Raw genomic sequence first — 26,217 nt, forward strand, 5'->3', positions numbered from 1 at the left:
CCCCGGTGCTCTTTCCTGCCAAGGCAGGGGGTCGGACTAGATGATCTACCTAGGTCCCTTCCGACTCTAGCTACTATGAAACTATGAAACTACGTACGGTTTGCTGGTTTAGCTTTGTGGCCATAACTAACATAGGTTAAAGTCTTGCCCATCTCACAGGGTGTCCAGTTCCCTCTTAAGGTGAATGGAGGGTCACATTCCAGTGACTTTAAGAGGATCAGAATCAAATGTTCTTTGGTCATATTTTCTGCTGGTTTATGGCACCAGTGGATAACATTTGAAGTAAAAAAATTGTGAGAAATCATATTGCCCTCCAGTTCCTGGAAATGAACTTTAGAATTTGGGATTCCTTTGACTATCATAAAACAAAATTAGCTCTGCCTCCCTGGCTCTGTAGCAGGGGTGTAATTACAGCAGCCCAGCACATGCCTCCTGTTTTTTATTTGTGTGCTGACGTGTGGCCAAATCACCATGGAATTTCCCAGCGGAAGTATTTCCTAATGGTTGATCTTCTGCACATCTTCCAGTTCTCAGGATATTTTTGGTTTCATGTGTTAAGTTACAGCCACGTAGAGTCATAACGCTGATGTGAGAGAGTCGGTGGGAATCAAGCGAAGCAAATGCTATCCTGTATTTCTCCCTGTGTAGGTTTGTATCTCAGTGCCAAACAACACTGTGACTCTATGTGCTGCTCTTTGTAGGCAACTGGCGTTTTGCTGCATTGCTTCACCAAGTTTTGACGCAAATAATGATGGGGGAACGGCTTTATGAAGTTCTTTTCACTTTTGGTGGATAGAACTTTTTTTTTTCCTCCCCTTCAGCTACTGTAAAAATATCCTGGAGGCTCAAGAGAGCACTTCTAGGAGCATTCTGTAGAAATAAGGCTTTGTTGGCTTGGGGGGTGATAAAAGATATTGTTCATCCCTGACTTCTGTAATTGACTTTTATCTGAAATCACTGTGTTATCGTATGATGCACAAGGAACTGGGAGGGGGAAACGGCTGTTTGTTTGGAAAAATGCACAGTTTTCCAGGGTATCACTGTGCATCTCACTCGCTTTAGAAAACTCAGAGATATGTGCTCGTGCTGGGTCGGAGCTGCAGTGCCTCAAATTATCATGTTCCATATTAAAAATTAGTATTTGACAAACCCTGCAGATAGAGGTTGTTACTGCTTGTCTGTCGTGTATTGAGAACACCTGCTGGTTTTCTGGGAATTGATTTTGATGGTATACTAAAATGCCTCTGATTCGTGTTTTTAAGACCAGATTCCATGTCCATGGTCAGTTGCTATTTTATGTTAGTATATCAATACTCCATTAATAACTGCTTGAAACAAGTGGAGCGGTAAGAAAGTCGCTTGTTTTCAGAGGCTTGTTGTCACTGGATCCTGCAATAACGATTTACATTGTTGGGAAGTGCTATTTTTCTTGCACGTCTGTCTCAGCCTCTGGCAATAACATCTATTTCAGAGTAACTCCTGCTTCCTTCCCTCCACTTGGCTCATCTGCACTTGCAGAAGCTTATGCTGTTTATCTCCTTCTTCCGAAGCAGTCATATTTTGGCTTGACTTGCCTCTCTGTCTCTGCCTGTAACTACTACATAGCTTTGTTTTTGGGGAGCAGTGTGTTCATAGAGATTTCTTTATTGGCTGGGCAGGGAACTAGGGCTGTCCTGAATTTTAAGTTTCTCCGGTTCAGATTTCAAACATAAGAGGGATAATCTCAGTAAAGATTCATCTGCTTTGAGGTCTAATGTGACTCTGTATATGCCATGCATGACAGCTTGGTTAGAAGGTATGGGTGCTTGCTTTTGCAAACAATCACATATCTGTAAAGTGAAGTTTGAAATGTGGCTTCTCTAAACATTACAGAGGGGGGCTGCTTCAGTGTTGGGACCTTTTTTGATGTTTTGTCGGTTGTCTTATCGTGCTTCCAGCTGGTTAAATATGCTTTGCATCCTGCAAGACGGGACTAACACTTGTCTACCCTTTCTCTGAATGGGGATAGTAATAAGCTTGTAAAATAACTGTTTGGACAAAGGCAAACCCTAAGCCTGCCTTTCCCCATATCTTAACAAAACCAAACCTCTGTACGCAGTTACTATCTTCCTTCCAGCCCAACCCAGAATTGCTCTCCTCCGTCTCTGGTATGCTTGAGAGCAGCCACTGGGGATGCCCAAAGTGGCTTCACTGCCTCCGTTCTGGGTTGGGGGTATGTGAGCAGGAAGGAGTAGCTCGGGTGCACTGGCTGGGCAGTCCCTGCCTGGGAATGCCAGCAACACAATGCAGGCGTTCCCCAAAAGGTCGCTCCCTGCCAGTTTTGACTTGCCCACTGCAAAACCTTGGGAACATGAGAGTATTTCCAAGAAAGGCCTGAACCCTTTGCCTCCTTCTTGGAAACAGCTGACTTGTGTTGGTTGGACTCAGCTGAAGCAGACACCTGGCATGGAAGACTTCAGCTCAAATAGCTAATGTTTGCCCATGTTTAAAACCCAGATTTCAATTGCTTATACTGGAACGTGGTCAGGTGGCCACCGGAGCAGGCAGGGAGAACTTCCCTAGCCCGGGCAACGTGGACCTAATTGTGGCCTGGTCCCCCTGACCTAGATGCATTTGAGACGTGAGATTTGTCAGAGCTGTCTGCTTTGGTTTTGGCGTCCTAAGCAGGGAGAAGGGGAGGGTGCTGTGCACTGGGGAGTTTTACCGCAGGCTGCTGCTGCTGCCTCCTCCAAATCAGTGCCTAGGACTGGTGCCCTGCTTGCCCAGTCTTGCTCACACCCCTGTTTTCTAGCCTCTCTCTTTATGGGAAACCTGGAATAATTGTCAGGTTTTCTCCTGGTGTTGCATCAGAGTAGCTGCAAAGAGCAGAGCCCTGAATTTCTGGTGATATCTGGCACCATGAATGATTTTATGTTGCGGCCATTCTGTTCCGTTAATTCTAAATTAAACTGATCTCAGTCTTCTCAAAATGCACCCTGAGGGCTTCAGACTGTCCAGCAAGGCTTGGGGAAGGATCCTGCATCTGTAGTCACAGTTAATGTCAGTATGGCCTTTGATCCGAAAGTGCAGGGTTGCATTTATCCTACAGGTTCCCCTCCTCGCATTGGCTGTAGTTCTCTCATCAGGGGTTTAAACTCCCTGCGAGGGAACAAGTCTGCTGACATCAGGTGCATTTCTGTGAACAGCTTCACAGTCACTCCCTTGGGTAAAAGCAGTGGATATTTAAGCAGCGCACTTCCTGAGTGAGTGGGACCTTTTCTTTATTGAAGATCTGGCAGGAAGAGAGGTCCCAGGTTTAGTGCCTGGTAGTTTGACTCCAGTTTAAATGTCACGGAGCATCTTTTACCTTGATGCCTATTAACCATTCATATTTTTGCAGGGCATGCCCACCCTTGTCTGGCCCATGAGGGCTTTTGTTGACCAAACTAACTAAAATCTGAACTGGCAGATTCTCGGTTAAATCCTGTGCATTGCTGCCCCCTCTTCCCCCCCCCTCCCCCCTCCCCAGCTGCACAGCAAATGCCTATTTGCTAATCTATCATTAGGAGTCATATTGGCTTGCAGACAAGCAAAGTACCATGATGTATTGCCCTCCCTTCTTGTTCAAGCTGTTCGGATTGTTTTCCTGTTTTAAAAAAAAAATCTTCACTGGGAAAATATCTGACAAATGTTCAATAACCTGGCATGTTAGCCTGCCTGGCAGGCCTTGCTAACCCGCGGGGCTCCACTTTGCTACAGGGAATGGCTGACCTCGGGTAACCTTCTCCTTTTCTTTCTGGTAGTTATTTGTATACAAAACTTAGATTGAGTTAGGTCTATAGGTATTATGTATTCAGTTGCATGCCCAGCTTGCAGCCTTGCATATACAGTCCCTTAGCAGCTCCATGATGTATTGTTACAGATCTTGGATCTTCATTTATGACCCCAGTCACTGTGGTTATAAATGAAGTGACCGATAAGAAGGGTTATGCTCCTGTTACATGAATGGGCTGTATTTGCTGGCTTTCTTGACCACTGTTATAGCAAAGGCTTGAGGATAGACTGCAGGATGTAGTTCATATTAGGGTCATGTGCTGTATTTGTATCCAAAATTCCAGATTATCCTATCCTGTCCTCCTAAACATGTAGGAAATGAGGACCAGATACTGTGCGCACACAGTTGCTTTGATAAATTTACAGCCAAGACTGGAAAAACTTAATCGTTCATAATTGTGACATTTCATGCAAAAGCTCCAGACTATTTATGCTGAAGGGTTTTAGTTGTGAATGGCAAAGCTTTTGTTCAGCACTGCTTGCTCATCTGTTTATAAAGCTGTCCTGTTGTAATGCACAAAGCCCAAACTCATCTTCAGCAACGGATTGTGCACATTCTGGACTCAGTGTTGAAGTGCTGACATGGAAAATGTCCCTGTGCTAAGATTTAAGAATGATTTCTATTCCCCAGACTTTGCAGAACCCAAAGTGGCAGGGGCAGAAAAGCCTTTGGCAGGAGGTGAGAAGGATGGTTCAAAGATGTAGGACATTTAAAAAAAAAGGGGGAAAAAAAGGCATAATGAGTAAAAACACCAAAAAAAGAAGAAACCTGGGCATCCCTCTATGGAGAAAGACCCTTGCCAGAGTGCTTCTAATGCTGCTGTCATATTAACTGTTCTCTTTGCACGTGCTATTGCACGTTTCACTCTGGAGCACAAAATACATCATATGATATACAAGACAAGTTCATGTAGGTTGATTCTAAAGGTTGATCAAGGAAGAAGTGAGTAAGTGAGTGAGTGCTCATGCACATACTCGCACAAGAAACCATAACTGTTGCAGTAAATGGATTTGAAATCTGTTGTTTGTCATGCACCCTTGTTACTTCATTATATATGCAGTGTAGTTACTATGTGCCTTTCACTTCCATGGCAAGTCATCCAGTTTAGTATCATAATCTTTTTTTAAGCAGTTGGATAACTTCATGACTGGTAGCACTTGTATCTATAGTAATTAAGGCACTAAGCTGACTGGTTTTAGTGGTCAGGAGATTGGTCCATCCATGGGTAGGACTGCAAGAATTTGTTTAGATGCATTATGTGGACTTGCAGAGCTGTATATATATCGTCACGATACAGTTTCCTCTATCCAAGTTCCAACTCTTTCAATCTTTAATTCTTTTTTTTTTCCCTCCCTTTCTTAGCGTCAAGATGGTGGTGATGTGGACCAGTGGTGATACCTTCAAGACTGTCTACTTTATCCTCAACCAAGCTCCTTTCCAGTTCTCCATTTGTGGATTACTCCAGGTCTTTGTGGACATAGCCATCTTGCTGCAGGTTTACTTCTACAGTTACTACCCTCAGAAGCCAGCATCACACACAGCACACCCAGCCAGTACAAAGGCACTCTGAAACATGCTGTGGAAATGGTGATAGGTCAACAGTGTTGAGGAGTCGACCTTTGCAGCTTTCTTTTCTCTTGTAAATACTGGTTTTGCTGTTGAATTGAAAATATGAATGAGTGCAAGGCTGGGAAGTAGGAGGGCTCTATCACTGGAGTTAGAGTTGAAAATCAACTTGTTCTGTTTGGTTTCAGACTCATCATATAGAGTATTTTTCCCCTGTTGGAGGGACAGTTAGTTTCTTTTTGCCTATGTACCTGTGAGCCTTATACATTCACCAGTGTTTGTACATATAATCACAAGGGCTGGATGTGTGTGTTTTTAATGCTATTTAAAGATGTAAAACCACAGAAATCATAGAATATTTTGTCTGAAGCTTTTACTTATTTATATTATATAAAAAGTATGTATATTGGCAGTAAGTTTGGATTATCTCTTAGGGTCAAATATCTTAATAACGTGTGAAGACACTATCAAATATTTAATGCAAAGTTTTTCAGTAAAGGTGGGTGGGGGAGGACCCTAGGAAGGGGACCACTTGAAGTAAACCAATTATCTAGTATCAAGTGTGTATGTATTGGGTGATGCATCTCACACTGCTGGTTCAGTGTGGTGGGTTCATCAAGATGAAAGGTTTCATAGGGGTAATGGGGTGCACAATGCTGGGCCAAATCAAATAGATATTGATAGGAACAAGGTGGGAGAATTAAAGGGGTGGGAGAGTGTGAGTCTTAGTAGTCTTGCTTTGAAGCAGTCACTTTCAGGGGTTCCTAATTTGATAGGGTGCAATACTATGGAAAATGTGTGGATGTTTGGAGTAGGTTGGTAGGCTGCTGAATGGGGCCAGGAGAAACACCAGTGAAACCTTTCCCGGCAGTGACAGAGCACCAGCAATAAAGTAGTAACCAACTTTCAAGGCTGCTAAAGTATGGGATGGAGATGGATGCGAGGGAAAGAAATGAAGTAGCTTTCTATCGAGTAGCTTTCTATTCCTGAAATGCAGTTAGATGAATGCTGGGATTCTCATTAGTATTACTTAATGCCAAATGAGACCACTTTGTGTTCTAGGCTTTTTTTTGTTAGCCAAACATGGAAGTGCCACAGGGGATTGGGTCAGGACTGCGGTGTCATTCTTTTTCTGCTATTTAAATCTTCCAGGCTGTTAGAAAGCTCCAATAGCTCAGAGGGGGGGTGAGAAATCTAAGGGAGTTATAATTTATATATGTAATGTAGAAGTTTATATACTGTATATTTGCCAGCATCCTTTATTGTGCCCTTTCTGACAGCTGGCACTTACCTGGAAATGCTAAGCGGTGTACAGCTTGAAATGGTTTGTTATGAAACCCCTGGGCTGCAGCCAATTGCCATAATGATCCTGTCTTCATCAGAATGAGATGGATACAGAGAGATACTTAGTCCCAAGAACCATTGTGTCTGCACTGCCTTCTTTATGAGAGTCATTCTTTACTGCCAGATAAATCCTCTCCTACTGCAGCTGCCATTGTTGAGGGCAGTGATAGACTGTTAGTAAGCCATTTTGTTCTCCGAGAACATCCCAGAAGGATACATTATTTTAAATAAGGCAACAAGACGGGGATATCACATCTTCGGTTTTAAATCAGGTATTCTCACTAACCTGCTGCTTTTGGGGATCCCACGCTCTGTGTTTGGATCACCTTTAAGGGAGGCCAGATAGAGTCTTCAGAACTGTAGTAGTTTGGGATCACAATGTAGCAAAATCTATCAGGAAAGTTTATTTTGAGGTAATGGACACCCAGTTGTCCTCTGCTGTTGTGCTTTTGGTTTTTCTTGTTTCCGAACTTGGCATCACTCAAGTTTATAGTACAGCCTGACCTCTGGGCTTCCACCCTGGTGTGTGTTCCTTGGAGGCCACCTCCTTTGCCTGGGTGGGTCAAATCTTGAATCCATTGGTGAAACTCCCATAGTCCTTAAATGGACCAGGGTTTGGCCCTTTCAATACATGTGTGTTGTATTTGGGCATTTGGAGCAGCAGCCCATGAGCTCATCAGGTGTCCGACCCTGCTGTGGCTTGTGGATGTGGAGGAGAGAACGACCACAGGGAACCCCACCCCCCACTGCACAAACAGCCTACACAGATAGCCCCGATCTCAGGAAAGTCGTTCTATCTGAAGGCCTGGCAGAGAGTGCTATGGTCAAACTCCGCCTCCATGCTTTTTGTTTGACACCACACTCTTTTATGCCTAAAGTGACCTTACAAAGATGACAAACCTGGCACGGCAGACAATGAATGTTTTAGTCCTCTCATTTCCCCAATGTTCTGGTTGTACTAAAAGAACATCTGGGCTTTTTGTCCTTTACAGACTTCTTTAACAACTGTCCTCTCTGGTATGCTGCTTCAACAAGGATTGTATTTCTACTTGTATGCAAACAAACACTTTCTCACGTTTTAATGGTTTGGGTTGTTTTTTAAATAACTTGTAATGTTAAGATTTTTGTATATGGTGGTCTTTTTTCTACTGGTCTACGGAACAGGGGTGTAATTACTAAGTGGCTGTTAAGGAATATACTTCTGTATGTTATGACTTAACCTAAGGGGAGATGTGGTCCCAAACGCCTCCTTGACTTTGAATAGCATGTATTACTGAAGATAAAATAATCCTTTTGTGTCCTTTTGGAACTCTTTGCTGTGCAGATTCTTAACAGTCTGCCGTCACTACCAAAAACAGCAAACTCTGTGGACATGTTTCTTTCACGCCAGAGTTGCGAATGCTGGAAAGGAAGCCAGCGGACTAGTATCTAAAGTCATTTTCTACTTACAGCATTTAAAAAGCTGGGCTTCTTAGCCAGCAGCATTCAAACTTCAGCTGGATAGAGACTTTAGAAGCAAAATGTTACAGAACTTTTTGTGCATCAGGAAATAGCAGTAGCAGTGATTGCCTCAGAGAATTAACAAATCAGTTACCTGAGATACCATCTCTTTCTTGAATGTATGGCACGTTTCATGGAGCTCACTGTGTCTCTTGCAGTGATTTTTAAAAAAATAAAGAAATAAAGAAATATTGTTATACATAGATGCTGTGTTGCTTTGTTTTGTTTGGCATTTGGGCTGGTGTAACGGTTGAGCTGTTCCCAAATGTCACTGATAGGGAACTAGTTCACAGCCGTACGTAAAGTGCTGTGGCTCTGACACCAGGGGCTGGGATTGAGTGCCCAGTCCAGCATGCCTTGCAGTGGGTGAGTGGGAGAAGGAAGGAGGCTTGCACTCATGCTATGAAGGTCCCAAGAGTGGGTGACCTGTAGCTGGGGGCTTTTTCACTTTTATTTCTCCCCAAAACCTGAGTTCAGTATTGTGCAGCTGACCTAAACCTGTCGTATGCTTGCCTGACACTATTGCCTGACACTGACTTCAGCTTGCTTAACACTGTTGTTTATTATCCAGCTACCCAAAACTTGCCACAGCCTTTCCAGAGAGAGGTCAAAACTACATAAAACTCAATCATGTGCCTTCACCCACTGATGCTTATGACTAGGCTTTGTGTGTGCACCCATGTCTCTGCAGGCTTTAAGAATGACCAAATGTAAGTAGTAATGCACTGAGAGCAAAGATGTGCCACATCAATGTGCCCTTTCAATAGGATGAGAGCCTGTCTTTGAGCTCACGAATCTGATGCCTCTTAAGGTAGGTATGCCACTGTGATGTCATATCAATGGCAATGTGTAAGATGCCATTTGAACATTGTGTTTTGGCACTCTGATTGCAAAAGAGAGATACATCCGAACATCTGCTTATCCTTCCCAGGGCAGGGGGGAACATATTAATTATGAAGTCTCCAGCAGCAGCATACATCATACAGGAAATGCACGGGCATGCCTACCAAGATGGTCAGAAAATGCAGACAGCAGGTTGGCATATATCCTAAAGTTACCAATAGGTAGGAAAGGATAGCAGTGAAAAATTCCTCCAGTCACTTGTAAATAGTGTCAGAGAAGGTGAAACCATATGAATGCTTTTTGTTGGTTGTTGAACAAATGTAGTAGGCACCAGGGACAAGAACTATGCTGAACTAAAAAAAAAAAAAAAAAAGCATTCTCCTTTTGGGTACCTTTTGTGTTTGACAGTCAGTGCTTTATAAAGCTTCCAAAAACACTTTATAAGGCTTCCAAAGTAATTTAACATATTCCTCTTATAGTTTTCCTGATCTGTCACTTCAGTAGATTAAACTGAACTTTTATTAAACACCAGGCTTTATGTAACAAGACTGTCATTTCAACAGATTAAGCTGAACTTTTATTAAACACCAGGCTTTATGTAACAGGACTAATAAGACTGAGTATGTGTGTTTGTGTGTGTGACTATTAGAACTGTGTGTTCACTCTAGTTTAATTGCAGAGCCTTTGAAAAATATAAGGGTGGCTGATGTGAGATGACAGAGAATTGCTATACTACTTTTTGAACAATCATGCTTTATGACCTTGGGTTGTAATATGCTAGACATGCAATGTCGGTCTTGTTCTACATTTGTCATTATTAGAATTGCAGTGGTAAATATAGAGCTACAGCAAGGCACTGTGGTAATGCACACATTAGGAATTGAGGCCAACATCCTAACTAAACAGTTTTCCATGCTGTTGATCCATAAAGGGCTTTCACTAATGGTGGCTTGATTAAAACACCAAGTATGAAGGTTTGTTTCCTTTCTGTAGGGGGAAAAAAACCCATTGCGTGCTCCCTTTAGAATAAATGTCATTTTTCTAAACATGGGGTATGGGGAGGGGGCATCATCACATGCACGTTTCACAAATCCAGTGTGTGAGCTGAGTCTAGTTGGAAGACTGTGTAGAAATAACGTAATGGGTATGGAATAGAAAGTAAATGTTCTGCAATGACAGAGTTCAGCTGGCAAATCTCTTGGCTGCTTTAATTTTAAGTTTGGGGACAAGTGTGCCTTTTTAATGACCTTTCTTAATACATGATGTGACCATACAGCCATCTGAGTTCGACATTCCTGAGGCTAAAAAGCTGTGCCTTGATGATGAGGCTTGAGAGACCCAACTGCTGAGCATCCTGCTCCACTTTCAAAACAAAATCTGAGTCAGAGCAGGACATGGCATATGGGCAGTGCTCCAGAAGCATTAGGCTTCATTTTAACCCTTCTCTGCAAGCTGGTACTCCTGCTGTTCTACTTGCTGTGCTGAGTTTCAAGCTGTGGGCAGATGCTATGTCTGTCTGATAGTTTACTTGACAATGCCAGGGCTGAGGATCCTGGACGCGCATGCCAGGCTTAGATATAGCTTGCAAAGGGGCAAGGCCCCTTGTTTTTTGCTTATCTTCCACAGAAAATAGCATGTGGCTTTTAATCCATGCCGGCTCCTGGATATCAAACAAGGGTGGGAGGAAAAATAGCTCTTAACTGGTCTTTAATGCCTCACATTGCACAGAATAGTTGCTATTTCCTGAGGCTCCCTCTGGCACAGCAGTGAGGGGATTGAAGTGGTGGTAGCACAACAGTGGCCATCAAACTGTAAATACTGAACTATTTTATTGAAGCCCTGGAGCAGTGATGGCAGCTGCACACAGACAGCATGCTAATCTCCATCTGATCATAGTACCACAAAGCCGCAAAGACATAGAAAGGGTGGCATGTGATTTATGTAGCTCCTAGAAGCTCCTACCACAACTCAGATGGAAGATTTGGCACGGAGGAGGGCACAGTTTCCCTCCAACACGGTGCCAGGATTCCTGTGCGTTTGGGAGGCCGCTTTGGAGAACTCTGTGGAGTCCATGGTTGTACCAGGAAGATCTCCGGTATTAGGCTTTTGCCCATCTTGAAAACACTGGGATGGGTGAAGCGTGAAGATGGCGCTTCCAGCTTGGAAGCCAGATCAAATGCTCCTCTTGTCTTTCGATAAAACATGTAAGAGTGGATATTTATTTATTTTTTTTTTTAATTCCTTGGCCTTTGTTGCCAAAGTTTTTAACAAGTGGCTGCTGTCAGTTGCATGGAGCTTGGAGCATGTGAAAGCTCTTGCTTCTACAAGAAAAAAAAACAGATGCCACTACTCAGGAGCAAAGCGTCCAGCTTTTATTAAAATTAAAACGGAGCCTGTTACGTCTTTCAACCCATTCCTTGAAACAGGATGCCGAGGAATGGCCTAACATATGAACCCAGTAAGGTAGGGTCAATCTCCCACAATCTGCTGAGGAACAAACCCCATCTGCTGTATATTGGTGCATGTTTGCATGTTTGCAGGGACAAGCTGGGGTAGGACAGCATACTCTAGTTGCTCTTAGATATGCGCTTTCCCTACATGTTAAAGGTGAATGTGATGCATTGAATTATGTCAGCCACATGCCTCAGCTTACATAGGAGCAGGAAGAGGTGGAGAGCAGGCAGAGGCACCTGATACACAAGGATGAGAATCAGTAAACAAAACCACATGTGGATTTTATGGTTCAAACTTTTCCCCCTCTAAATGACCATTATGAAACTCAGGGGTGGGAGGGGAGGAGAGAACAGAGCTGTTGGTCTTTGTCTGAAATGATTATCTCTTCCCAGCTGAGAACACAGACAAGTTTATACTCTAATGCTGTGGTGACATCCCATGACATACATGCCACAAGTGGCATGCAACCAGTATGTTTGGCACGTGAGCCTCTGGCAGTGAGCTCAAGGGAGTGCTGACAATAAGAGTCAGAGTAGAAGTCATTGGGGTTGGGCAGGGATTGGAGTGACATTTTAATTAATTAGTTGGGGGGGCAGTGGGAGCTGCAGGACATTGGAAGTTGGTGGGGGAGGGGAAGTAGGTGCTGCCAAATTTAGCACGGCTCCTAAATCTCAGAGATGACGAGATTCAGCAACCCTGAGTGAGGGCAGTGGCTGGCTAGATCAGAGGCATTCTCTCAGCATTTTGGATTGACTTAACTTTGGGCAGTTTGCCAAAAAAAGATTGGTTGCTGTTGCGTAGGGTGTAATAACTCTTGTTTTTGAGGCTTGATTGAGGGTCCACTGAAATCTATGGAAAGACTCCTAGTGACTTCAGTGCCTTTAGATCAATCCTTTTGTGTACAGCTACAGTCAAGGCACAGCACCAGGTATGAAGTCCCTGCAGCTACTACTGCTTTCCCACCTCCACCCTGACCCTCCACTTCCTGGGCTGGTGCCTTTGAGTTCTGTTGCAATATAAAACAGTCTTTAAAACATGAGGAGTGAGAGGATGGTAGAACAACAAAGAGAAAGTGAAAACATTCGTCTGATGTTTGTTACATTCAGAGGAACAAAGGAAAGCAAGGTGACATTCAACAGCACTGATAGCAAGGCTGTCCATGTATACACCTGTCATCAGGGCAAGGATACAAAGCACTGAAGATGCAGGTTTACTAAATAATGCATAGAGAGCTAAAGCACAAGGCAGACCTGTCGGAGAGCAGCCCAGACTGTGGTTCCTGATAAGAAAACAAAGCATTAAAAAATCTCTATTACAGGATAAGAGAACAAGGATACATTTGCCATTCTGATGGCCCAGCCAGGATCCTTCCCCTCCCTTACCCCTACCCCCTGCCACTCTACTTCTTACCCCCTTTAAACTTTTGGCATCTACCCCATGGGGTTGTTGTACAGAATGAATCCATTGTGCATAGGAAACAAGGGCTTGGGGGAACGCTCAGGCACAAAGTCCAGCCTGTTTCTTCAGCTTCCACATGGCTCCGTCGTTGTCACCAGAAAGCTAACAAAGAGTAAAGGGTATCCTAGCTTCTCCCTGAACTGGGCCCTTGTGGAGCATTCTCAGTTTTTCAGTATATTTTTTTCTTGTTATTGGATCCAGTGGTTCTCCACCTTGAGTGACTGCTTCTCGGGGCTGACAAAAAAATCGGTTGCTTAATAGAAGTGGCTTTTTACTAAAGATGGAGCAGACTACTCATTATCATTTGAATGGACACTGCAGAGAGCTCTGTAGGACAAAGGACCACTCAGCATGGACCACCCAGCCCTCGCTGTACACCCTGGTCGACACAGTTCCATAGGTTTTTGTTTCAGAGCTGAACGCTTCTCCTGTCCACTACTTCAGTGCGGCTGTTTTTAAGTCTTTAGTTGTTTGCACTCAGTAGCTCCTTTTGGGGCCCTGCTTCAGTGTTGGTGGAGGCCCCTCTTCAACCTCTGGTGGGGATGAGGTCTCCACTTCCTGAGAACTATCACCATTTTGGAATTTGAGGCTTTCTTCCTGCTGGTATGACAGTCTGCTTGCAGCTCGTTGCTGCTGCTCCTTTAGCTCCGTGTAGGAACGAGAAAAAGTGTGAAATATAGAAGTGACTGGAAAAGCCATCAGCAAAATCCCACTCAGGATACTGCTTAAGGCTACCACCTGTCCTGGGATGCTACGAGGCACCATGTCTCCATAGCCAACAGTCGTCATAGAAATCACAGCCCACCAGTAGCTGGTGGGAACACTAGTGAACTCCTGCTTGGCTCCCAGTTCTCTTTCGGCCAAATAAACCAATGGAGAAAAGAGTGCCATGGCAACGCAAAGGAAGAGAAGCAGAAGTCCGAATTCCCGGGTGCATCGGCGCACGGTGAGGCCCAGTGTCTGCAGGCCCAGTGAGTGCCGCGCCAGCCTCATGACGTAAAGGATGCGCAAGGCCCTCAAGAAGCGCAAAACGAGGCCCACGCGTTCCAAGTACTTGTTTCCAGCCCCACTGCCAGGCTTGCTGCTGTTCTTGGTGGAGACCACATCTACGATGAGAGAGATGTAGAAGGGCAAGATGGCCAGGATGTCGATGATGTTGAGGGGAGTCTTCAAGAAGGCGCATTTGCTTTCTGCCTGAATAGAGCGCAGGAGGAACTCGAAGGAGAACCAGGCCACGCAAACGGTCTCCAGCACAAAGATGTCGTAGCACTTCTGGGAGCATTCACCCTAGGTCGGGGGAAAGGGGAGGAGGAAACAGAAAAGAAAGAGAGGAAAGATTTAGTCAGAGAATCAACAAAGAAAAAGGAAATAGAAACTTCAGCTTGTGTGTAAGATGGATCCAGATTCCCTTTTCTTTGTAGCTAGTGATCACAGCAGAAAGTACCTAAGATGGGCCATTAAAAAACAGAGTAACTGATGTTCGGAAGGACCTCTGCCTCATTGACCTGTCACAACACCAGAGTGGTGTCCCAGTCTTGCAGTGAGCTCGGTATGGCACTCCATCCAAAGCACAGGGCTGCCGAAAGAATGACAAATCCCACTTCACCGAAACCTTAATACCTTTCATAAAGTGTTAAAAAAGAATCTGGAGTTTTTTAATAAATGACTGTTTTCTTAGATCAGTAGCCTGCTTATGCCTCTGGCCTGTAACTAGTGATAACAGTTTTAAAGTAAATTTATAATAATGTGCACTCTGTCATTCGGATGGGGGATAACATGCTGAACAATCATTTACTATTTAAATTCTTTATAGACATGACTATTTCCAAAAAAATCAAAACACAAAGCACAAACTCCTGTTGGAGTGAGGACTACTTTAACCCTAAGGGTCACTGTCTCATTCCTGAATCGCCAAATGGTGACTCCCTCCCACATTTTCCTGTTTTTGTTTACTAGTATCTATTAAGTTTTGGCTGCATCTGGCTGCTGATATCTAGACCATTCCTTGAAACTTCGAAATTAATCTTCAGATAACATTAAGCAGTATAAAATAACTTGCCTTTATAGCTTTTTGTTTCCAAGGATACCAAATTCATTCGGTATAAGATATAAATTATCAGGTGCACAGGGGTCATACAACCTATCAGTGAACTATAGAGAGGAACAATTTATTCTACTGAAATGCCTCTTAATGTCTAAGGCAGTTTACGAGTGATGTTGCTGTGATGGTCCAGAAATTATGCAATAGGCAAGGATGTCTTTGGGTAATATTTTTTTATTGGACAAACTATGTAGTTGGGATAAAGTTAGACATGTCAAATGCAAAACATTCTTCCTCAGGTCATATACAGAAAAGAACAATTTTGTTTCAGTAGAGAGAATGCAGAGGAACTGATACAAAGATCAGAAAGACCTGTCTTTTATCTTCCTCCTGTGAAACTAGTTATTGAGTAGATATACATGTTTATTATAGCTGTGATGTTTGTGACAAAAAGTACTATGAATCTGGCTTTTTTCTGTACCAGATTCTGGTCAATCCTTTACTAAGGAGAAAGCCGCTTTCCTATAGTTTCACGGACTTGGTTTCATCTGAGCCTGTGCCAAGCTCATTGGAAAATTGCTATTGAGTTCAATGGACTCTGCCCAGGACAGTGGAATTTTATCGACCGTGTTCAATATTTTTAATTGTAAACATAAAGAAGGTTTTAATTCAAAACAATGTTCCCCGTGACAATTTTTTGTTGTTGTTTTGTTTTGCATCTTTTCCCTATAGGAGTTTGATATTTGCATTCTTGGGGATGACAAATCTAAGCCTTGCTTCTGAATCAAGCAACTGAAAAGTGATGATGACTTTAGCATCCTTTTTACTCTGTGTCTGTCCTCTGGCAATTACGTGCTCTTAGCCGTTGCCTGTAAGAGATTCTCTCCGTCTCCAGCTCAGCCAAAGGTGGCTGCTGGGATCTCCCAGGGAGGGAGTAGGGGAGCAGGTGCCCTGCATCAATGAACCTGGCTGTCTACAGCAAATAAACCAAGCTCTGAAAACACCTTATGCTCCAGTTGCTAAGTCTGCTGAGCAGTATACAACACCTAACTCACCCACTGCACAAAGGGTCTATTAAAAAAAAATCCGTTCAGTCCTTGATCTCCCCATCACCACACAATAATCAAGCGGGCAAACACAAACAGCAGTGTAGCCTAGGGCTCGTCAGAGATTGTATACTGACTTTGGCTTCTGAAGGCAATAGCTGTGGTTGATTTATAACCTTGGTATTACTGCACTAGACTGACTCTTTTTTGCAGTCATGTTGTTGAAGAATGGATGTGAACAGAACAAATCAGCATGGACTGGCAAGAAGGGAAATCAATGGCCAATTTTTCTCTCTGTGAAGTAAAACTACTTTGTTCTCTGTTTGTTCATAGAGTCTTTATCTGGAGTCTCTCAGATACCCCAGTGCACCGCCCCTAGCTACAGCAATTCACCACACTGTACGGGAACAAAGACTGATTATGCAAAGGTTTGCATACTAGTCACTGCTACTAAATCACGAGTGCTAATATGTGCTGTTATGGAGATAGATGCAAATTATTTTGTCTTATAAGCAAGGTGTTTTCAAAAGGAATGCTACATGCACAAAAGCTAGATAGAGCTCAGCCTTTTTTTTAACTGTAGTCACTGGGGAGGTGCACAGAGTTTGACTTACCTCCTCCCACAATTCTCTAAGGGCCACATTCTTAAGGCAGCAGGGTAAAGTTCTGCACATTAAAAACAGGATCCAATTATGCACCACCAATATTTGAGCAATTACAACAATGTATGTGTAACTGGGGTGGCCTCATGCACAAAGATATCTATTTACACATCTGTGTAGTAATCTGAATGTGCAATTAGGAACCCAGAGCAATAGTCTAATAAAAACTGACATTTCTGGGTTCTAAACTGATAGCATTGCAAAGCACCCAATCCTGGGATTACTTCAAATCAACAAGGACTAACATATAGGCTCAAGAGAGATATCTGGAGGGCAGCGTTTTTGATTTTGCAGAGCCTGAACTCTGAGTCTGAAGATGTGTGCATCACCTTCATTAGCAGTGACAGAGGTTAACTGAAAACAATGAAGCTGTATCAGAGTAGAACCTATGCTGTAGCAGCTCAATAAATATAACCTTTATTGGATTACATCTTTTCCAAACTTTGCAGAGCTACAGCAAACTGCTTTTGCACAAGTGTATGACATGGGGGAAGAGAATAACTTCTCTTATGCCACAGAGCAGCAATAGAGCTAGTCTACAGGGGACCACTCCCCACAGAGTCACATCACTGTAACAGGCAGGGTAGGGTGGCACCTAGAGACCAGCTCATTCATAAAGGCATAAGTTTTCATATATGACAACCTACTTAATCAGATGCTATCAATGGCCTTGCAGAGGGACAGAACCACCAGCTACATGCCCAGCCTCTCTCAAGAACAAACCAAAGCTCCTCCATATAATTACAGACAATGATGCAGTGACCAGAGTCCTCAACATCATTACTAACCCACTGTTCTCCAAATGAGACAGCACCTCAGTGGCAAGATGCCTATTAACTTTAGTGGGCTTTGGAACAGGATCAGATTCAGGCCCTTACAGAACATACCAATGTGTGTGCCAGCCAATTAGAGATCTCTCTCTTTATTTATTTATTTATTGTTAATTGACTCCGTGTGGACTGGCCACCCCTTTTAGTAACAGAGAGATCTCACTTACAGTAATGTGCACTGAGTTTCAAATGCTAGCAAAAATCTGCATCATGTTCAACTTTGCTCCTTTTTTTAGACAGATGATTCTGCTTACTGGGGGGTGGGGTAGGAGGGGGTGGTAATTTTTTGTAAAGAAAACCCCAGACTTTTATTTGTTTCTGATGTTGTCAGATGGTTACCCAACAACTTAGTTTCATGGCACAACATTTCATATGGGGTTTTTAATTTTATATTCTTAACATGAAAAAAGAACAAGAGGAAAGGAAAGTGCTAACAGAATAGTCATATCTTTCTGAACAAAAGATCCCAATATTCTTGAAACTGGGTTGCAAGCTGCAGTGATTCATGACACTAACACTGCAAATAAATAGTACAGATCACTTCTTGTATCTGCGAAATAGCCAAGTTAGCTACATGAATAACTACTCTGTAGAATTTCTGGTCTTTCATCTGATATATTTTCTTGTTTACAATTTCACATCTGTGCTGCTAGTTGAATTAGATACAAAATTTACTACTACTCCATTTGTTGTTTAGCTTTTACAGACATTATTTTAATGTTTTTGCCTTGATTATAGTTTGCCACTGTCATCAGGGATTTGTTGCTGTTAAAGCACTAAAGAGGAGCAGTCTCACCTTACTAAAATTCAAAGCTTAACCCTCCTTTCTATGTGTGGTCATGTGTTGCAATAAACATTTTAAGAACTTTATTACTAAAAAGGTACAATTAGAAACAAGTTTTTTTCTCCTAAGAATATATATTAAACACACATGTTTAATAAAATTTCCTTTAGTAATTTTTCTTATATGGGGAAATACCTGCAGTTGCACACAAATTCTTAGGCTCTGTATTTAATGTCAGTTCGGGACACTTGGAGAAAGAAAATAAAGAGCATTTCAGTGAGCAAATTCTATTTCATGCAGCCAAATTAAAGTGAGTACCTTTCCTCAAGATTATAGAGTTCTGCTGTCAAAAAGCCAACTGCAGTATCTCTTACAGTGAAGCTCATTGTTTGCCAAGGAAACTACTGAGAAAATTACAAAACAAAAAGTTTGTATCAACGGAGTGCAAACCTGACTTTTTCATTGCTCTGTATGTTTCCTGTAGAAATTGGAGGTATCTTTAATGGTGTGTGTGTCTGTCTATCTGTCCATCTTCTAGCAGGATTTCTTCTGTTACTACTTTCCTGCACTTTATCAAAACTTTATCAATGTTCTAGTCTCTGCTATCTAATTTCTTGCCCATCACTTTTCAGTCTCCTGGAAAGTCCATAAATAACTTCTGGATTCTCGCAGGCCCTTACCATGTCTGCCTATTTCTCAGCTTTTAAGAAGTCTGAAAACCTGAGTATCCATTGACCACCACAATTCCCTTGTTACTTTAAGTGGAGAGGTGTATGGCCCATGGCCGCTTAGTGCTTCCAAAGACCTAAATGCCAACTTCTTCCTCATACTGGGGGCATCTACACAAGTGCTTTACTGCAAAGTTGACTAATTAGCTCCACAGTAAAGCATTATTGTATATACATGTGGCACTATTAGGCTGGAGTAAACTAATTCTTCACGGTTTTTGTGACCAGACTCTGGAACAGACTCGTGGGGATGGTGCAGGCACCTACCCTGGAGATCTTGAACAGGAGACTGGAGGCATACTTTGCTGGGGTTATTTGAACCCAGCAGTCTTTCCTGCCCAGAGCAGGGGGAGCTGGACCCAATGATCTCACGAGGTCCCTTCCAGCCCTAAACTTCTCTGAATCTGTAATTAACTCTGCCCAATACAAGTACTATCCTACAAAGGAGTTATTTACTCTGCTGCAGTGCATGTGTAGACGGTAACCGGAGCTGGCTGGGGCACGAAGGTGCTACAGTGTAGAGGCTGCCTGCCACCTAGAGACACACTGGAGCCCCCTTGTGCCCCAGCCAGGCCCTCTGCAGCATGTCGAGCAGGGCCAGAGCAGCTTCAGGGTGGCAGGCTGACCCTCCAGGCCCCCTGCCAGCCAGGGCTGCACCACCGCAGCTCAATGTGCTGCAGTTCCCTGCGCATGTATAAATGCTGCATCGGGGGGACAATAAACTCCAGTGTGAACTGCACTGGCATTTACTGCGTCACATTAACAATATGTGTAGATACACCCACTGAGTAGCATTTACTCTTCAAGAAGCAGGAGTTGGGTCCTAAAGCCAAAAGCTGTATCTTGAAAAGTGCTCAACTGGCTAAAGTTAATTAAATAAAAAATGTTTATGTGCCACTGTCTCTTGAAGCTTCAGACCCAGGTTTTCACCTTTTCTCTGCATCAACAGGGCTTGAAACTTCCTTTAAAGAAATTAATGTTGATTTTCTTGCATAACCAGTAGACTTGCAACTAATACCAAGTACCAGGATTATGAGACCCTTGATAAAATGGCAAGAGTTGCAGTGCTAAAGTAGTCCCATTAAATTCAATAGGACAACTTAAGCATGCTGATCTAAGCAGACTAGAGGGAGCAGAAAATAAACTAGTCCACTGCCAGAAACTCTATAGCCCAATGGCTAAGGCATTCATCTCAAAATAACTAACAGCCTAGTTGTCAAAAGACTCACCCAGCATTTAGGAGACTGATGTTAATGTCCCTGGACTGAATCAGAAAGTGGAACACGTAGCTGGACCACCCTATCCCAGGCCACCAGTCTCCATCTCCCTCACTAGAAAGTCATGATAAAACCAAACCAAAAACACTGAACTTTGTTGGAAAATTCCCAAGCAGCTCTCACAGTAAGGAATTGTGAGCTATGAATATGCTCCTTGCTAAGTGCAGGAGTGATATTGTCAGTCACACCAGGGTCTCATTCTATCTTTAGATACACTACTTCATTAAGTGATCCACTTATCCATGAGCTCCAGGCTTGATTGTTGTACTTCACTATGTCTGGGATTAAAGCTGGGATGGGCTGCAGGCACTCACCTTTAAATATTGCTGGAAATACTGCACAAAGACTATGTGATTTTGCTACTTCTAACTTCTTCATTAAATCTCTCTGCCAAGGTCCATGCCATGAATTCAAAGTAATTGTCTCAATTTATAAAGCCATCAACAAGCAGAGGATGGCATTACCTCCCAAACTGCTATATCATCTTTGCTTTGACTGCTTTTGTGTGCGACAAGGACCAAGTGTTTCTGTCCTTTACTTTGACCCTGTTGCCCATTAAGGTAATCACAACTTTGCTGGGACTTCACTGGAAGTGTGCCCATAACTGGCAACAGGCAATCAGGGTCTGGCACATCAGGCTTGCTATTCCACACTTGCTATTGGGATGGGAAATGATCACTTTCTTGGTAGAGATGACTGTGGAAAAAAGGAGCAGTAAAACTCACAGAATCTCTCTCAGGCTAGGGACAGACATTACAAATGATCAGAAACTGGTTTAAACCTGTAACAGAACAGATGTTCAGTGCACATAAACCAGTCTGAAAATGGCTGAAACCGGTTTGAGATAAACCTGGTTGAATGTACTATCAGACTTAATTGATGTGGGTCAAACCAGTTTATGTAATGTCTGTCACAGACCTCTTGCTGCTTTAAGATAAATCAGACTCTCCCAGCATCCCAGCATCCTCTCTGCAGGGCTGGCCCCTCCCCTCCGCGCCCTGGCCAGAGCTCCACCAGAGACTTGCAGACTCAGAGCGCCTGCCTGGCTTCTCTCTGCTAAGCAGGGATTGTTCCCCCTGCCCCTCTGCCTTATACAGACACCTCAGCATTAGCCAGCAGACCACATGCTGGCTATGGTCTGTGCTGTGATCCAGGTTTTCCATTTCCCACAGAAAAATGGAGAAAACCATGGATTCCCTGTTTTTTTTTTATCGGAGAAAATGTGGGTTTCCCTTTTTAGGAGAGAAATCTGCGGATTCTCTGCTTTTGCAAAGAGCTCAAAGCTCCAGCCTGCAGGAACTGATTGCAGAAAGGGCAGGAAACTCCCAGCCCTACCTGGAGGGGAAGGGAGAGGAGGAAGGGCAGAACCTGAGCCTCTGAGTCAGCCCAGGCTGGGCTCAGGCTCAGACTTGCCCTTCGCCCCTGGATCCTAGAGGTAAGTGGGGTTGGGGGCTGTAGGGAAGAGCTGGGGAAGGTGGCTGCTGAGGGAGCAGGGGGTGCTGCTGGCCCCAGGTGGCACACTGCAGCCAGGTGTAGGGCCATGGGGTGAGGGCAGAGGTGCCCCTCTGCGGGGCACTTTGTGGGCAAGCAATATGGGGCATGGTGTGGTGGTACCTGCCATATGTGGGCTGCACACATGCTGCCTGGCCAGCTCCCCATGGGAGGGGGAGGGGGAGGCTCGCATGTGGCTGGCTGCACAGCTCGGTGGCCGGCTCTAGAATGGCAATGAGGGATGATGGCTGGGGGAGCAGGGGGGGCTTGCACAAGGCAGCTGCTGATGCTTACCTGTGGGACCATGCCAGCAGTGATCACCACTGCGTACAAAACCTCCCCGCACCTCTGTGAAGCCATGCCTGGAACTGTGTGGCTGGCGGCAGTGTGATGGTGGCCAGGCAACACACAGACATCCCCACCATCATCCTGCACTGTGCGGTGGCCACAGGTTTTGTATGCAGCAGCCATCACCGCTTGCACACAGAGACCGCTGCTGCTTACCTGTGGGGCCATGCAGGGTGGCAGTGGCAGTGTGGTGGCGACCTGAGATGGTGGTGCGGATGGCTGCATGCTGCCTGGCTGCCACCACACTGCTGCAGGCCGCACAGCTCCAGGCATGGCTCTGCAGCAGCATGGGGAGGTTTTGTACACAGCGGCTGTCACTGCTGGCATGGCCCCACAGGTAAGTAGCAGTGACCGCCTTGTGCAAGGTTCCCCCCACAGCTACCATCCCTCGCCGCTGCTGTAGTACCAGCCACAGAGCTCCTCCCCTGGGCAGCCGGCCAGGTAGCATGTGTGTGGCCCGCACATGGTGGTCACCACCACACTGTGCCCTGCATTGCTTGCCTGCAAAGCCCCCTGCAGAAGGGCACTTTTGCCCTCACCCCCTGGCCCTGCACCCCTGCCCTCACCCCCTGGGCCTGCTCCTGCTGCAGTGTGCCACCTAGGGCTGGCAGCACCCTCCGCTTCCCCAGCCCCAACCACCTTCCCCAGCCCTGCCCCACAGCCCCCAACCCCACTTACCTCTAGGATCCAGGGGCGAAGGGCATGGCTTCATGGTGGTAGGGCTTGCCTGCAAAGCCCCCCCTGCCCCTCCCACCCAGCTTGCAGCCGCCACCACCCCACACCACCGTGGAGCCATGCAGCCAGTTGCGGGGCATAAGCAGTGGTGCAGTGGCAGCCACTGCATGCAAGGCCCTCTTTCCATCCCCTGGCCGGTTGGCATATATCTGGCCTGCACACAGTGGTTGCCACTGCACTGCCACTGCCATGCCCTACGCTACTTGCCCACAAAGCCGTGTGGGTGGCCACGGGATGGCAGTGCAGGGTGCAGTGGCAGAGTTCCGGTGGCAACCTCTGTGTGCAAACCCCCTGTCAGGCCAGCTGGTGCGTGTGGCCTGCAGAGTGGCACCCCTACCCTCACCTCCTGCCCCTGCTCCTGGGAGTGGGCACAGGGGCACACTCCCCCACTTCTTGATCTGCCGCCCCAGCACCTACCCTTTCCCCTTCCCTTCCCTGACCCTTCCCCCCACACACACTTACCTGCTGGGGTGAGTCTCAGTGTCTGTGTGTGCCTCTGTGTCTGCATGTCTGTGCCTGTGTGTCTGTGTCTGTGGGTCTGTTGTGAGGGTCATCAGGAGGGCTGTTGAGGCTGTGGGGGAGGGGAAGTGCAGGGCACCAGCAGCACTGTGGGGGGCCTTTAATTTTTATCATGGATTTTTGGTTTTTAATCAGAGAATTTGCAATTTTAAATCAGAGAATTTGCCATTTTTAATCAGACAAAACCAGGATCCTAGAGATGACAAAGACAGACAGTTTTTTTGGAGCTAATCAACTGGTAGCTTAATGTCTTTTCTTGGAAAAGCTGTTTAAGAAGAGCTCCATTAGTTAATGGAGAGAGGCCTTGTTTTCTTAATGGTTTGATAAACACTGAGTTGGGGTGATAAACATTCCCTGTTGGGCTGCTGTGGGGGGGGCAGGGGAAGAATAATAAGAATGTCCTGCTCAGCCCTGAGAAAAGGAAGGGAGGGCTGCTCTAGCACTCCCTGGCTTTTAGCCAGAGCCACTGCAGGCATGTGCCTACATTTCTAGAATGAAAAGGGAATGTCTATTCACCTCCAAATCAGTTCAAGTTTTGCAGGTTAGACTAACCCGCAAAAATCAAATCAATTCAGGCTTTTTGAATGTCTGTCCCTTGCCTCTGTGACCTTTCCTGCAGCTTCCCAGGACATAGCTCCACCCCCCCTCCCCCCAATAATGCTTGTGTTATCAGGCCCTCATCTTTGGTTTTATAAAGGCCTGCTATATCCAACACCAGAAGCAGTGAGACATGCATAAAGGTTGCCATTGTATTTCAGTTTAAAAGTAAATTTTCAAAGCACTCTAAAAATAACAAGTAGTGTAAAAAATGCCTTGGAAATTTGTATGCAAATTTGTGCAAATCAGGGGTTGATAGGATCAAGAGATTCCTGAGATACAGCTCCCTTTGGCAAATGACATGCCTTAAAAGTTCAAAGTGCTCTAAAATTCAAACACAGAGCCAGAGTGGAATGCTAAATAAAGGCCTAGAAGAGAGTAAGGGCCTTTTTGAAGAGTCCCTTCTGCATCAGGACTTTTTTTCTTTTTTTTTTAAGCAGAGATCCAGCAGAGTGCTAATTGTGTGCCAGACCACAGAGGTCCAGCTTTTAAATTAAGCTGTTTTAAATTAAGTATTTCAATGCCCAACCCTTAGGTGGCCTTCTACCTAATGACCTTCTTTAAAACCAAGTTAGGAACCTACAGCTCCATGCAGAAAGGGATGTAAGCAGTGGTTCAGTGCCGAAGTCCACAATTTAGATCCTCCAGAACCCTGCTCAAATGCCACCTGGCCTTGGAGACACCAGGATTCTATCAGTCCCTTGTTTTTCCCCTCCAGTTGTTACTCTATTTTGAGGTTTCCAGATCAAGTTAGTCATTGGTGAGCCATGCAGTGACCATCTCACACCTGGGCTCCATTAAAGATTCACAAACCAGCTGTTCCTCAGCCTTGCTTGCCTACAGGTCTTGACCCAGTGGATAGTCTTAGAGCAAACTGCATGGGTCAGACTCCAAACAAAATACATCTGGCAGAGAAGCTGAAGGTGAAGCTGCAGCACCCCTTTCCCCTTCCCCTTCTATCCAGTTAGCTCAAGGGTTAAAGCACTTATTCTGGATGCGGGAAACCTAAATTCGGTTCCCTCCTTCAGCTGAAATGAGGTGCTTAAGGCTTGGAAAGGGGGTGGGTTCTAATGGTTCCTACTGATTCCTTGATTGATAAGGTGAAGCTGGTGGATGCAGTTCTTAGGCACCTAATTCCCCCTATGCTCTGTAAACAGAACTGAGGCTCTTATCCTGCAGCTATGGGGGTGCCACTAGGCCCCAAAAAGGAAAATTTGCAGGGGCAAATCCAACTCAACCTGGTAGGCACCCCTATTTAAATACTGCAATATCAAAAGTGCAGGTGTGGTGCACTAAAATGATGGGGTTTCATAGATTTCATAGACATTTGGGCTGGAAGGGACCCCAGAGGATCATCGAGTCCACCCCCCTGCTCCAGGGGCAGGAAGTCAACAGGGATCATAGGATCTCAGCAAGATAAGCATCCAAATGTGTCTTGAAGGTGTTCAAAGTGGGTGCTTGAACTGCCTCAGGTGGCAGTCCATTCCAAACCTTGGGGGCTTCCACAATTAGCTGTCCAGGATCCCTAGGCAGAGACTGAGGAAACATGGGTGCCTTCAGGATGTGTATCCACTTGGCAAGGGGGCATCTACAAAATAAAGTGACAGGCTATGGCTGGGGAGGGACGTGGGCCTCTGACCCATGGCTACATAGAAGCCATTCATTCAGAAGCCAGAACAGCCCCTGGGAAGGTACCTGACAGGGGTGAAGGTACCAGCTAACTTTTTGCTCAGTATGCCTAATGGTTACAGCAACTTGGCATGGCTGTGGGGGCCTAGGTTCTAGGCTCTGCTGACCCTCAAATCCCCATCTTGTACCTGCCAAGACAGGGCCAGGGATATGTTTAACAATTTCTTTGCCTCCGTCTTCCTAAGTAGGGACCAGAACAGCCACCTCCCTGCTGGCCCCCCCTCGGGCCCCGGGGGAGGTACACCTGGACCACGGGTTAGCGAGGATTTAGTTAGGGAGCTTCTGGAGGGGTTGGACGTATTCAAGTCTGCCGGTCCGGATGATCTCCACCCTAGAGTTCTAAAGGAACTGGCTGAGGTCATTGCAAGTCCCCTGGCACAACTTTATGAGCACTCGTGGTGCTCTGGTGAGGCACCGGAGGACTGGAAGAGGGACAACATGGTCCCCATCTTCAAAAAAGGCAGGAAGGAGGACCCGGGAAACTATAGGCC

The 26,217-nt window shown here is 45.1% G+C and overlaps 2 protein-coding genes and 1 long non-coding RNA gene across 5 annotated transcripts in view; 1 reads left to right on the plus strand and 2 right to left on the minus strand.

The window, feature by feature from the left end:
• Nucleotides 1-8,427, plus strand: part of PQLC1 (PQ loop repeat containing 1) — an 87,570-nt gene extending 79,143 nt beyond the window's left edge. For all 3 annotated transcript variants that reach the window (XM_019544637.1, XM_019544655.1, XM_019544646.1), the window contains one exon: nucleotides 5,177-8,427. In XM_019544637.1, coding sequence (XP_019400182.1) covers nucleotides 5,177-5,384 — 208 coding nt within the window. In that variant the 3' untranslated portion in view covers nucleotides 5,385-8,427. The remainder of the gene's footprint in view (nucleotides 1-5,176) is intronic.
• A 3,379-nt stretch (nucleotides 8,428-11,806) lies between these two features.
• KCNG2 (potassium voltage-gated channel modifier subfamily G member 2) overlaps nucleotides 11,807-26,217 on the minus strand; it is a 100,383-nt gene continuing 85,972 nt past the window's right edge. Inside the window, exon 3 of the mRNA XM_019544666.1 lies at nucleotides 11,807-14,266. Coding sequence (XP_019400211.1) covers nucleotides 13,457-14,266 — 810 coding nt within the window. The 3' untranslated portion in view covers nucleotides 11,807-13,456. The remainder of the gene's footprint in view (nucleotides 14,267-26,217) is intronic.
• The window catches only part of LOC109316521, an 11,939-nt gene continuing 7,356 nt past the window's right edge, over nucleotides 21,635-26,217 (minus strand). The window contains exon 4 of the long non-coding RNA XR_002102865.1: nucleotides 21,635-21,755. This is a non-coding gene — a long non-coding RNA (uncharacterized LOC109316521). The remainder of the gene's footprint in view (nucleotides 21,756-26,217) is intronic.

The sequence above is a fragment of the Crocodylus porosus genome, unplaced genomic scaffold, assembly GCF_001723895.1.
Source record: "Crocodylus porosus isolate Cpor-Errol unplaced genomic scaffold, CroPor_comp1, whole genome shotgun sequence".
Taxonomy (NCBI): domain Eukaryota; kingdom Metazoa; phylum Chordata; order Crocodylia; family Crocodylidae; genus Crocodylus; species Crocodylus porosus.